The 11847-nt window shown below is 44.8% G+C and overlaps 4 protein-coding genes across 4 annotated transcripts; 1 reads left to right on the top strand and 3 right to left on the bottom strand.

Moving 5' to 3' along the window:
- Positions 1–85: 85 nt before the first annotated feature.
- LOC6578682 lies at positions 86–7442 on the top strand. Its single transcript, XM_002004554.4, has 8 exons — positions 86–384; positions 447–887; positions 981–1764; positions 1973–2952; positions 4588–5346; positions 5413–5628; positions 5845–6657; positions 6714–7442. The coding sequence occupies exons 1-8, from the start codon at positions 376–378 to the stop codon at positions 7323–7325; spliced, it is 4614 nt and encodes a 1537-aa protein (XP_002004590.2). The 5' UTR covers positions 86–375; the 3' UTR covers positions 7326–7442.
- On the bottom strand, positions 3166–4387 carry LOC26528609 (protein angel). Its single transcript, XM_015163282.3, has 2 exons — positions 4278–4387; positions 3166–4208 (listed from the first exon to the last, which is right to left on the bottom strand). The coding sequence occupies exon 2, from the start codon at positions 4175–4177 to the stop codon at positions 3227–3229; it is 951 nt and encodes a 316-aa protein (XP_015018768.1). The 5' UTR covers positions 4178–4208; positions 4278–4387; the 3' UTR covers positions 3166–3226.
- Positions 7443–8189: 747 nt separating the features above from the next.
- Positions 8190–10278, bottom strand: LOC6578681 (peptidyl-alpha-hydroxyglycine alpha-amidating lyase 2). The gene is made up of 7 exons (XM_002004553.4): positions 9961–10278; positions 9661–9875; positions 9394–9592; positions 9222–9335; positions 9078–9165; positions 8918–9017; positions 8190–8609 (listed from the first exon to the last, which is right to left on the bottom strand). The coding sequence occupies exons 1-7, from the start codon at positions 10105–10107 to the stop codon at positions 8306–8308; spliced, it is 1167 nt and encodes a 388-aa protein (XP_002004589.1). The 5' UTR covers positions 10108–10278; the 3' UTR covers positions 8190–8305.
- A 232-nt stretch (positions 10279–10510) lies between these two features.
- On the bottom strand, positions 10511–11584 carry LOC6578680. The gene is made up of 4 exons (XM_002004552.4): positions 11475–11584; positions 11226–11408; positions 11090–11172; positions 10511–11025 (listed from the first exon to the last, which is right to left on the bottom strand). The coding sequence occupies exons 1-4, from the start codon at positions 11481–11483 to the stop codon at positions 10935–10937; spliced, it is 366 nt and encodes a 121-aa protein (XP_002004588.1). The 5' UTR covers positions 11484–11584; the 3' UTR covers positions 10511–10934.
- Between the last annotated feature and the right edge of the window lie 263 nt (positions 11585–11847).

The following is an 11847-nucleotide window of genomic DNA, read 5'->3' as shown; positions in this document are numbered from 1 at the left end:
ATGCGACCAGATTTATTACTCAACATAATGATTATTTATTTTCTTTTATTTTTACTTATAACGATTTATTGTGAATTTCATTAGCTGTTGCGAAGCAGTGTACCCAAGGGTAGTCAACAACAGAAAACCGGTTATTTTTGCCTGTGGGACACTGTGCGTCTAGCAGTTAACAGCCCTGTATTATTTGCGTCTGATAACGGCGAAAAGCGGCACGAAAGAGAGACGGCGTCAATTCAAATGCAGCAGCGTCGCGTCGTTTTTCTTTGAACTGTGGGGGAAAAGAAAAAATAGAAAACGTGCAACGTGTTAGTGTGGCCTCGTTTTCAACAGTTTGTGGTGCCTTATCAACGAATTATTTAGCACAACAAAACGATAATGGCCACAGTGAGTAACAAATTACAATATATTCATTGAATTGCATTCATGTAAACAAAACGCATCGCTAGACTATTGCAGGTTCAAAGTACCCAAAACTTCGCATGGCCGCAGCATCCAATGCTGACGACGACGATGATGATGATGATGAGGAGGAGGAGGAGGAAGATGAATCTGGTTCGACCAGCTCGTTTAGCTTACAGGAATGCATTAACGAGTTCCGTGCACGTCGAATCAGACGCGTCTCCACGCAAAGCCGAGATCGCGAAATGCCAGCAGCTGGCGGCGAAGACCAAAAAGGTGCTCCAGTTGCAACCGCTAACACAACCGATGCACATCTAATCAACCAGAATTTGTGTAACAAGGCGCAAGAGCGGAAGGGTAAACCATGCAAGAATGGCTTCTGCTATTGCTTCACCAGTGATAGTGGCGATTGTGCTTCAACGACGGCGCCGCCACGTGACTGGCACGTGCGGCAGCAAAAACGCAGCAGGCGCTCCGAAAGCAATAAGGTGTGAACCGTAATGAACGCTGTCAAATTTACATAGACTTGATTTTATATACATATACATACAATATACTAATTCATGCGGTTCTTCATACAGCTGGGCGTCGCACAGCCGCCGCTGAATAATCTAAATGCTCAGCAGCAGCGGCAGCAGCGGCAGCAGCCGAAACGGAGTCTACAGAAGCAGCCAGCTGTAATTGCTGCAGGACACACATCCATTACTACTAACCCCTTGACGGCGGTCAGCAGCTTGCATGCTGTGGGCGACAATGCGCCTCTCATACACATTATACAGGAGCTGCGTGATAACTGTGTTATATCCGAGGTGCGCGTCAATCGCGAGAAGCTATCGGGCATCAATCAATCGACAAAAACAACGACCACGACAACGTCAAACTCATCAGCTACATCCTCCAAGCTAAAGGCAACTGCTTCCAAAATGCGTCAATGCGAGGCCGTCACCTATGAGCCCACAGCGCCGGCGCTGTCCAACATAAGCGAACACGAGACACCGCTAGAGGAAAGCGAACAAGGTCTACTAACAGAGCAAACTAGCCTAGCGGGCGGCAGTTTGCATTCCACTCGCCGCAGTTCACGTCGCAGCTCCAGTGGAGGACGACTGCTGCAGAAGCGTCTCTCCCATGGCCAGGTGAACTTCAAGACTCACGACATAGAGCAGCCGCCGCCTAAGCCACCGCGCCGCAGCACACAGAGTCTCGATGATAAATTCTCGTTATCATCTTTGACCTCGACAACGCCTTCGGTGCGGGATGCCGAACGCGTCCTAGATGAATTTCTACGCAAGCATGGCGTGCAGCTGCCGACAGCCGAAAAAGAAAGCTTGCCCAAGTCCAAGAGCAAGCGCAAATCCTATCCATTAGGTAAGTAGGAGTTACAATATTAATGGAAAGGTGTTAGGCTATATTAACTCTACAATATCTACTATAACTAATACGGTAGTTAGTTTAGATAATTTTCATTGATGCCAAATTAATATACAACTAAAATTGTAGAAATAAAATGTATGAAAAAGAAATTTCGACGATCTTGATCTCTATATTTCGCTACATGTATGCTTCACATTTGCAGCTGAAATTGAGAAACCGATGCGTGTCCATCCATTGCCCAGCTGTCCCTCGTTGAGCGACATTGAGCGCGTGGTGGAGTCCAAACGTGGTGCACATTATGCCAAGAATATACACATGGCCAGCAAGAAGAGCGTCGTGGCCGATAAGCCCATAAAGGACTTTACTCTCGGCTGGACGGAGCCCAAAATCAATGATATGCTAAACTATGATATAGCTAAGCGGACGCAGTTCAAGACCAATGCACCAGAGCCAGCTCCACAGGTGGCCAATATAGGTTGGCAAGTACCGGTGGTGCCCAAGGTCTCATTGGACACAGTAGATGGCGTGAGTGATAATCTGGCCGTCAATATGGAGCAGAAGCAGACGCCTATTAAGTATCCACGTCTGCCCAAGCAGAGCAGCCAGAAATTCATTTGGAGCGAACAGTTACGAAGTCTGACGCCTTGGAGTGGCAACAAGCAGCGCACAGGATTACGCAAGAAATCCAAAAACTTTTTGAATAACTCCAAAAAGAAAATCTTGCGATTTGTCTCGCCCAAGAAGAGCAACCAAGAGCAGTTGCAGCGAGAGCATAGCCAACGTCGTCGACCCACTCCCCGCCTCTGTACAGTGGGCGTGCAGACCAGCTCTATATCGCAATTGGATTTGCAGTCCCAGTCACCGCCGGGCAGCTATCATTCCCCAGTACAATCAACGCCAACGGCCACCACAAGCTCCATTCGACAGCCTCAATACAAGGATAGCAGCGAGCAGCCCTATTTCGATTTCGAACGCAAGGTGAAGCCGCCAAAGCAGCCGCGTGCACAGCGTCCACGCAAGTTGAACTTTCAAGGCAACACTAGTTCGGCAACCGCTGCTACCTATCGCTCTTTTCACAAGGATCTAGATCAAGATGTTACCATCACTAAAATGGGCTACTTGCTGGGCAACATACGAGCCAAATTGGAGGCTAGTGATGAGCGCGCCATGCGCACATTTGGGGTGAGTTGAATTTTCATTTTCAAAAATATATAAAATATATGTATGTATATTAATCAGAATCATGATTTGAACAAATCTGTCTGCTGAAAGAATTAACAGTATGAGCTAGAAACTTAACATTCTACACGAATGTCCTTTTGTGCTTGGTGATCGAGCTTAAGTGCTTCATCGATAACTTTTTCATCATGAATTAAATTAGAATGCTTTTATCAATTTACTTATTTACAACAAATTTAGGTGGCATTTATTATTAGGTTAGGGAGACATTTAAATGCTAGGCCAGAGCAAAGACTGCTCCGAGCGCATAATGATCCGAGCCGAGATAGTGATTGGGTATCATGCCCACATGGGCGCAGCAATTGATTGTTGGCAGTTGATAAACGCTTAGTATCTCTAGTTTCCGCCGGCTCTGCTGGCATACAGAGCGCAGAATATAGTCGACAGTGATCCATTCGTCTTGCAGCGTGGACGCTGTGCAGTCACCGCAATTTAATGCCTCAAAGTTAATCGCAGCCGGATCCTCATCGTGGCTTAATAGCAGCTGCATGGGCGCCGTATGTAATTCCGAATTAAAATCTCCTGTTAAAATTACAGGCGTGGCATTTTGGGTCGAGTCTGTAGCAAAGCAGCGCAGTTCTGTGAGCAACTTGCTCACCTGGGCACAGCGCACATCAGCCCGTCGTGGATTATAGAGCAGATGCGTTGTGGCCACAATCACTTCATTGTTATCCTTGGTAGATTCCTCGGTGCTGGTCGGTTGCTTTAATCGAAATTTGGCTAATATAGCCACATTCTCACGATTGAGCAGTGGGACATCTGGATCGTAGAGCTCTACAGCCTGCTCCTTTAGCAGCTGCAGCTTGCAGGAATCATATATTATGGCACAGCCATCGGTGCGGCTGCCTGTCTTCTTTTTGTACACATATTCCAAGCGCTTGCCACTGCTGGCCTTCAAACGCTGCACCAGTATGGGTAAATGATCGAATTGCATCTCCTGCAAGCAGAGTATGTCTGGATCCAATTTGTGAATCTCGCGATGGATATTCCGCAAACGATGTCGCCACGTTAGCCACTCCTGCCTGATATTCACATAGAGAAAGAAGTGCTCCATTAGCAGGTCCTGAGCGAGTATGTTGTACGATAGCAGCTTTATTTTCGATAGAGAGTTAGCCTCATAGTTTGATGTTAGCTTCCATTCCCGATTGAAATCATAGCGTTGCTCCATTTTCTGGCTTGGCTGGCGCCTACTATACAAGCTGTTGCGTATGAATTGTATTCTCATGCTTAGTGGTCGGAGTTGGGATTTATACATTGGATATAATTACACGGATGTTAGAGATGTAAAGCAATTGTTTTCCCTATCCCGACCAGAAAATATAAACAACGCCAGCCAATGCCCGTCTTACACACTAATGTTGTTTTGACATTCGCAATGCAGTGTACAGTTAATTGCCATTCACACATCGATAACAATGATTGTTATCGAACATTGTGAGAGCGCGCGCACTATGGTAAAAGTATTAATTATTTAAATTTGTTAGTCGGAATCACAAGTAATTTGAGCAATTTGTTCCTATATTTATTTAATTGTAATTTTGTAGAACATAATTAGAAAATATTTTTCACATATTGCAGGCGAGCTCACGTCTGACGCATGAGGAACAATTACACAATGTGGAGCTGCCATCGGATAGTTTCGATTGCGTTGATGCTCCCAGCAGACGTTTGCAACGCTCAACAACATCTATGCAACGGCAGCATCGTGCTCTTGAGCGGGAGCCAATTTACTCAGAAATTGAAGAGGATTGCATGCTGGTTAGCGGCAGTCCACAATTTGATGTGCGCACTGAAGCGCATCTTAAAGTGGCACCCACACCAACACCAACACCTACGCCAACAACAACGCCTACAGTCACGCCCACTCCCACTACAACTGTAACCGTGCCCGGAACAATTAGTGAGCCGACACCCTTGTCCTCACCCGTGCCACCCGCAGATATCAACGCACTCTATGCCCAAGTGCAAAAGGCCAACAAGACGCCATCGAAGGCAACACCCGCAAAGGCTGCGCCTCCACCCAGAGCACTGGGACAATTTCTGCAGGAGTCCTTACAGAATGGCAGCTTCTTTCAGTTTATGCCGCTGCCTGATGAGCCCACCAGCGACAGTTCATACATCATATCCAACTCGAATAGTATCTCGAATCAGGCGACCTTGCCAATGCATCAATCGCTAAATAACATAAACGAACAACATTCGCCGCCCAAGAAGAATCGTAATTTAAGCAAATCGGAGCTATCGCTGCAGCGCAGCGAGATATTCCTCGAGAATCTCTGTCGCAGCGAGATTGTGCTGGATCCCGATGATAATGTTCGACTGGAAAAGGTGCAAAATGTAAGTATTCAATTAAATGTATATCAAATTTTTTAATATAAATAAACAAAAACTATATCTCGATAGACTTGCCTGAGAGCGAATCCAGCTGTAGATGATGTCTCGTATGATATGCCTGTAGAACTGTATGAGGACTATATGCTCGATGATCGCAACGCCAGTAGCAGCTCCTTTGCCACCAAATATGGATCTGTGCAGCTAGAGCCGCCGCCTCCATCCTCCGATAATCAAAGCACGCCAAAGAAACAACCACAGCAGCAGCAGCAGCGCTTTACGACTAAGGTAGAGATTTTTGTTGATACTCATTAGCCAACGCACACTTTCGCTGTATACATACATTTATCAAGAAATCCCTGTACAGTTATATCACACATTATAAATTAGTTATAAACAAAACGACAAAAACACTTTCTGCTTGCTTCTTCTTTGCTTTGCCAACACACACTTTAACTAAGTTTAGTATATGCTAACCATTGCCTTGCGCCCAATTTATTTTAGCCCAGCATTGATATCAATGATGGTCCGTCGGTGTCAGGGCAGACTGTAAGCCACAGCTGCCCAACAACGCCACAGCAGCAAGAGCAGCTGCCGCCGTTGAAGCCGTCGCATAGGAGCCTAACTGAGCTGCCAGCCAATGAGAGTCAGCTGTTATCCATGAGCACCATGGCGCGTTATCGTATGCTGAAGGATGCAGTGCGTCGCTCGTATCGCAAGGGTAAAGACTTCTTGCTGGCCGAGAAGCAGCGACTCGCTCAGAATCTCAGCATGTCCCGCGATCAGTCCAATCAAACGGAAACTGAGTTGGACAGCAGCAGCTACTATGCCAGCTTCAATCTGGACTCGCTGCTCAATGAATCGCTAACGACGAAGGAGCAGCTTGCGCAAGCTGTCAGCATTTGTCGCCAAATGCCCGAACTGGAAATTTCACCGGAAATGGTGGAGGCGGAGCGTCTGCTGCTCTTCAGCTCATTGAGACAAAAGACTGAGCCATCGATCCTCGCCAGAGAGGCAACTTTAGCTGTGCGTCAGCAGTCGCAGTGCCTGCTCCTGGATGGCTTGTATTTGCCTGTCAAATCGGATGCTAACCAGGATATGTTCTTCAACTACTATTACATCTGCACCATCGAATGTGAGGGTCGCATACGCTCCACCCAGTCCATTGAGTGCCAGAATGGAGCTGCTATCTTTCGCGATTGTGGATTGGAGTTCTATAGCGCTGGTGAAGCGGAGGCGCTGGAGCTGCACTGCCAAATATTCATGCTGCGTCTGCGTAAAGTGTCGACGCTGTCGCTGGAGCCGCCCAACAAGCTGGTAGATCAATTTCTTGTTTCCCCTCCCAATCCTTACTCATGTGTAATTCTTTTTAGAAACGAGGCAGTGGCAGCCTTGGCTCTAGCAGTTCCTCCAGCAGCTGCTCGCAGATTGTCTCACGCTTCCGTCTTCATGCATCCTTTACGTTGAAAGCCACGGATCTGGTGCCCTACGAGCTGGTCTCCAGTGAAACGCAACCAAGTGATAAATTGTGGCTGCGCACCTCTCGCACCTGGCAACTGCCTCTGACACCACACACCAAGTCCTCGAACCTGATGCCACAAATCCAGCTGAGTGGGCGCGTGGAGCTGCGTTTGCCTAAATCGCAATATGCAGGCTATCTGAATGTGCAGGACACGGATCCAAGGAACAAGCACAATTGGAATCGTCGCTGGTGCACGCTGGACGGACTGCATCTGGCCGTTTGGCAGTACGAGCACAATCTCAGCGAGCAGCCGCCGCTGCTGTCGCTGCAGCTGGGCGAGTGCAGGCAATCGCAATTGGATGTCGCGCCACGAGAGCTGTGCGCACGTGCTCGCAGCTTCTGGTTGCAGTGTCCCAATGGCGAGGCATTTTTTGCAGCGGATACCCAAGCGGAGCTGGTCGAGTGGCTGCGCAGGCTAAATGAAACGTTGGCCTTCACCAAGCGCTGGTTAAGTGTCTCTTAGCATTTAGTTTATATAATTTATATATGATTATTATAATTATTATGTGCTTAAGTGGTGCCTCTTAGCAATTAGTTGTTATAAGTCAGCTATTATTATATTTTTATATATTTATCATAAGCTTTTATAATTGTAGTTTTGTAATTGTTGAAGTTTCTATATATTCATTATATATACTTATTTGTATATATATATATTTATTGCAGACTTTGTCTAGTCTAAGCTACAGTCATCTGCAAACAAATCGTAGTCAGCGAGAACTTGCCAAGTAAACATTCCTTGACTGAAACGTGTTGGATTCCATTCAAATATCATCATATTCATCAACATTCGTGTGCATTAGCTATTATATAGTATTAACATTTAAGTAAATATATACATATCCATATATGTGCACAACAACAACAGTTTATTACATATATAATTTACATGGAGTACAATAATAGTATACAAAGAGAGAGACAGAGAGAGAGATATATATATATATTATATATGTTATATTTGTGCGGATTACAATATGGTACATAGTGTTAGATAATTTTTATATAATTTATAGTTCAGATAACTCTCACGGCTGACGCATTAGATATATTGTTAGTTATAGGTATATATATATAGTATATATGCTTTGTAAATCCATTTGCTCGATTACGGCGCAAAACATAAGTGTTGAGGTTATCTTTGTTGTGGTAATTTGTTTTGTCCAGCAATTTACATACTTAAATTGTATAATTAATAAATTACTACTATTGGTTTTTGCTATCAATTCAACTTGGGTTTTTTATCAAAAAATTTGTCTATTGTTTTGGTTTTGTTTTTGGTATTCTGTTTCACTGTTGCTCTATAGGTTCTAGGGTCTTGGTTCTATATATTTATTCACTATTTTTTATTTACTTCTTTTGGATATGCCGATACGCCTCTCAGATATATGTTGTTGCTGCTAGTGGAGAGCTCTTCCGGGTTTTTGGCAATCGAACAATACCTCAAGCCAAAACATATTTCCACACGCGATTCGTCTGGTGATTGGTGCCCGTCTCCGTCACATAGAGAGCCGATCCATTCACACTGACGGCTATCGAGTGGGGATTCTTGAACTCGCCCCAGTGTCCAATAATAGTCTCGGAGCGTGGATCTATGGTGAAGCCACGCACAGGCAGCATCGAGGTGGGTCCATTCACAGCAAAGACTATGTCGCCGTAGCCACTGACACCAAAGACGCGTCCCAGATCCGGTTCCTGGATGGTGGCAGCCGGTTGACCCTCGCCATGCGATGACTTCAGGCCAGCTCTGAAATTATTTTAAATAGCATATTAATATTTAACTTAATTTAAGTTAATGTGATATTTTAACATCCCCTTCTTTTCTCTTTTGCTATATTTATACATCTTTGATATTTTGTATCTTCTCTATTCTCCTCAACTTGTTTCTGTCTTAGTCTTGGGCCTTCTCTTTTCAGAGTTCAGTTTCAGTTTAACTTCAAACTGCTCTCTTGTCTCTTTTCGCTTTTTACTTTTCTCTTGTTCGTTTATCTTCTCTTTTATCTTTGTATACTCACTCCATTTATATTTTCTCTTATCAATTATGTATTCTCTTACTTGGGGCACACAACACGCATATTCTCACGATCCGCAATGCAAAGTAAATCCAAGTGCTCCAATAGGGTAATGGCATGTGGCACTTGTAAGGAGAGGAATTCTGCAATCATTACCAATATTATACATACATTTATACTTGAAATATATCACGTATACGTACCCGGTGGCTGTGGAATGCTGCGCAGCAATTTGCCAGCTGCATTGAACTTGAGTATGCGACTGTTACAGTAGCCATCAGCTATAAAGAACTGCAATAAATAGACATAATAAGTACAGGTTTGCATTAAATATAAATAGTACTCACCTCGCCTGTTGTGGCAACAGCTATTGAAGTGGGTTTGCACAGATGCTTAACCGAGGAGCCGGGTCGGAAGCGTTTGCCTATGACCAGTTGCGGTTTGCTCTCAAAGGGTCGGAACTGTAATTGATGCAATATGTTATATAGCATATACAGTAAAAGCAAAAGTTGAGTCCACCTTGAAGGCCTGATGCATAGCCACATCAGTAATCCAGTAGTTTCCATGTCCATCTATAGTCATGCCATGTGGCATATAGAACATTTCCGAGCCCCAGCCGGTTTTAATAGCGCCCGTCTTTGGATCTAGCACATAAATGGTTTTCTCCTTAATGGGTCCATACTCAATCAGATAGTAGATGTTGCTCTCATTGAAGGTGCTGCAAGAGAAAATAGAGTATGAATATGTGCGAAACAAACACTTGTTAGCGGACAGCTGTTGACCTACTTAACATCCCAGTAGCGGTCAGCACGATGGAAAATCACTGGGTTGCCCTCTGGATCAACAGAAACAGCTGTGACTTGGCCAAAACTATGTTGATCTGTGGGCCAATTTTCGACCAGCACTGGAACGGGCACATTAGCTGCAGGTATGGGCACATTATCATAGCTACGTTGATTCTGCAGCGCCATTTCATCGCCCGCCAAAGGCAGCGGTTTGCTCTACATAAAGGGTTAGAGAGGGAGGGCGATAGATAGAGGGTAAGAATGAGAGAAGAAATCCCACAATAGCAGAGCTGCAACTTACCTCCATGCGTCGCTTGATGAGCTCCCTGACCTCATCGAAGAAACGTTCGTTGAGGTTTAAGGCAGCCTCTGGCAGGTGGTTGCCCCCAATCGCAGATATTTCGGCTAAAGCCAGCGCCAGCAGCGCTCCGAAAAAATAACCTCGCATTCTGCGCGATTTCGAATTATATTTACTATCTTTGCACAATTCTTGTAATAAAACTGCAAACCGCTCGTTTATTTGCACACAATTTTCTACGGCTTTGACTGCCCTAACATCTGTTGGAGTTGTCTATATGTTGAGCTGGCAATAACTAAAATCACTCGGGGCCAACCAATACGCACAGCACCTACACTTTTCGCTTTCATTGCAAACGCATGCGCCTCTCCTGTACTGTGGTTCGCATAGGCTAAAAACAGGTGAAATTTATATGATGGCCAGTTACGTTAAGAGTTTGTGCCACGGTGGCACGAGCACAGCTTGAAGAGCGCTGATTGAAAAAAGTTATATTGATTTTCCAATTGGCCAAACATTTGAGCGCCAAAAGTTAGGCAACAAAAATAAGGCCGCATAATGCAAATGGTCGATAGTTTTATTTATGCACACAAATCGATAACACAATATCCAATAATGAACTAACTCACACAGTTAAGCGTGCAAGTGTGTGTATGTGTTCTAAGTGCATGCAAGTGCTTTGCATATATCGATACTTAATACTGTGCAATTCACTTTAAAGAATTGGCTATATTCAAATGTCGATAGATACATGAGCACCAAAACGTTATATAATTTGTTGCTAATATTTGTAGTAAAGGAGCATGTGATGGCTTGGTTGCCATTTTAGAATATTTGTTGTAGGCCACTTGGGAAATGGTCGCATACTATCAGCAGTCAGTGTAGCTGCCATTGGTGCTGGTCTATATTATTGCTGTTGGTGTTCTTGTTGTTGTTGTTGTTGGTAATTTAACTGTTATGATATGTTTGACGTCACGCACTCAACGCTCGACGGTGCCCAACGCCAGTTGCGTCCAAATATAACCGGTATCTGTCATGGAGCAATACGCATTATAATAGCGTCCTGGCGAGCTGAAAATAGAGATTGTACGATTACAAGTAATGCACACTGATAAGATAATTCTACAACACATACCGGCAATAGGAATACTGGGGACACTTGCACCGAAACAGATTTTGGAACTCCTCCTTGCACACCTCGTTCCACCAGCAGGTGCGCTATAAATGCATTGGTAAATCCAAGTGGACCTTTAATTTGTTGCAAATGATACCTCAGTCATGTAACCATGTACGCTCTGATCCGAGTAGCGTTTGTTTGAGTTGCGTCCGTCCTCGCTGGCGTGCAATGGAGTCAGCGCCCCGAGTAGCATCAGCATGACCAGCAGCCAACGTCCATATCCTCCATGTCCTCCATTTCCACCATGTCTGGGCAGGCTAAACGTCACGGGCAGCGCCTGCAAAGTGAGCGAAATAGTAAAATAAAATGCACACATAACTTGCAACCTTTTATTGTGTCGCACCTCTTGCATTGCGTTGCGTTTCGTAATTGATGTTTTTGTTATGCTCTTTTCGCCTCCTGTTCGCGTATCACATGACGCAGGAGCAGACACACAGACATGCAGACACGCGTACACAATCGCACACACACATGCATAGGACAGCGAGTTGCCCGCTGTTTTGGCTTTGGCCTACTTTTGGGCGTCGCTCGGCTTCAAGTCGGTTTCCCTATATTTCACGCACACGCACAAATACACACTCACACACACACATAAAACGTGAATCGTGGACCAATATGTGGGCTGCTGGTGGTGCATATAAAAACAGGGTGTTTCTGCTAAGAAAGAAAAACAAAATTGATATGTTAAGGAGAAAGGAAGAGAAGAGAAAGAAAGG

Source organism: Drosophila mojavensis, unplaced genomic scaffold, assembly GCF_018153725.1.
Source record: "Drosophila mojavensis isolate 15081-1352.22 unplaced genomic scaffold, ASM1815372v1 contig_80, whole genome shotgun sequence".
Classification (NCBI taxonomy): domain Eukaryota; kingdom Metazoa; phylum Arthropoda; class Insecta; order Diptera; family Drosophilidae; genus Drosophila; species Drosophila mojavensis.
This window is presented reverse-complemented; position numbering and strand designations above follow the sequence as displayed.

Coding starts and splice junctions, on each gene's coding strand:
- LOC6578680 (XM_002004552.4), bottom strand. Junction 11,173..11,225: donor TACATGGTTACATGACTGAG/GTATCATTTGCA, acceptor ATGCATTTATAG/CGCACCTGCTGGTGGAACGA. Junction 11,026..11,089: donor CCCCAGTATTCCTATTGCCG/GTATGTGTTGTA, acceptor CTCTATTTTCAG/CTCGCCAGGACGCTATTATA.
- LOC6578681 (XM_002004553.4), bottom strand. CDS start 10,107: ATGCGAGGTTATTTTTTCGGAGCGCTGCTGGCGCTGGCTTTAGCCGAA. Junction 9,876..9,960: donor TCATCAAGCGACGCATGGAG/GTAAGTTGCAGC, acceptor CCCTTTATGTAG/AGCAAACCGCTGCCTTTGGC. Junction 9,018..9,077: donor CAGCATTCCACAGCCACCGG/GTACGTATACGT, acceptor TAATGATTGCAG/AATTCCTCTCCTTACAAGTG.
- LOC26528609 (XM_015163282.3), bottom strand. CDS start 4,177: ATGGAGCAACGCTATGATTTCAATCGGGAATGGAAGCTAACATCAAAC.
- LOC6578682 (XM_002004554.4), top strand. Junction 2,953..4,587: donor GCGCCATGCGCACATTTGGG/GTGAGTTGAATT, acceptor CACATATTGCAG/GCGAGCTCACGTCTGACGCA. Junction 5,629..5,844: donor AGCAGCGCTTTACGACTAAG/GTAGAGATTTTT, acceptor AATTTATTTTAG/CCCAGCATTGATATCAATGA.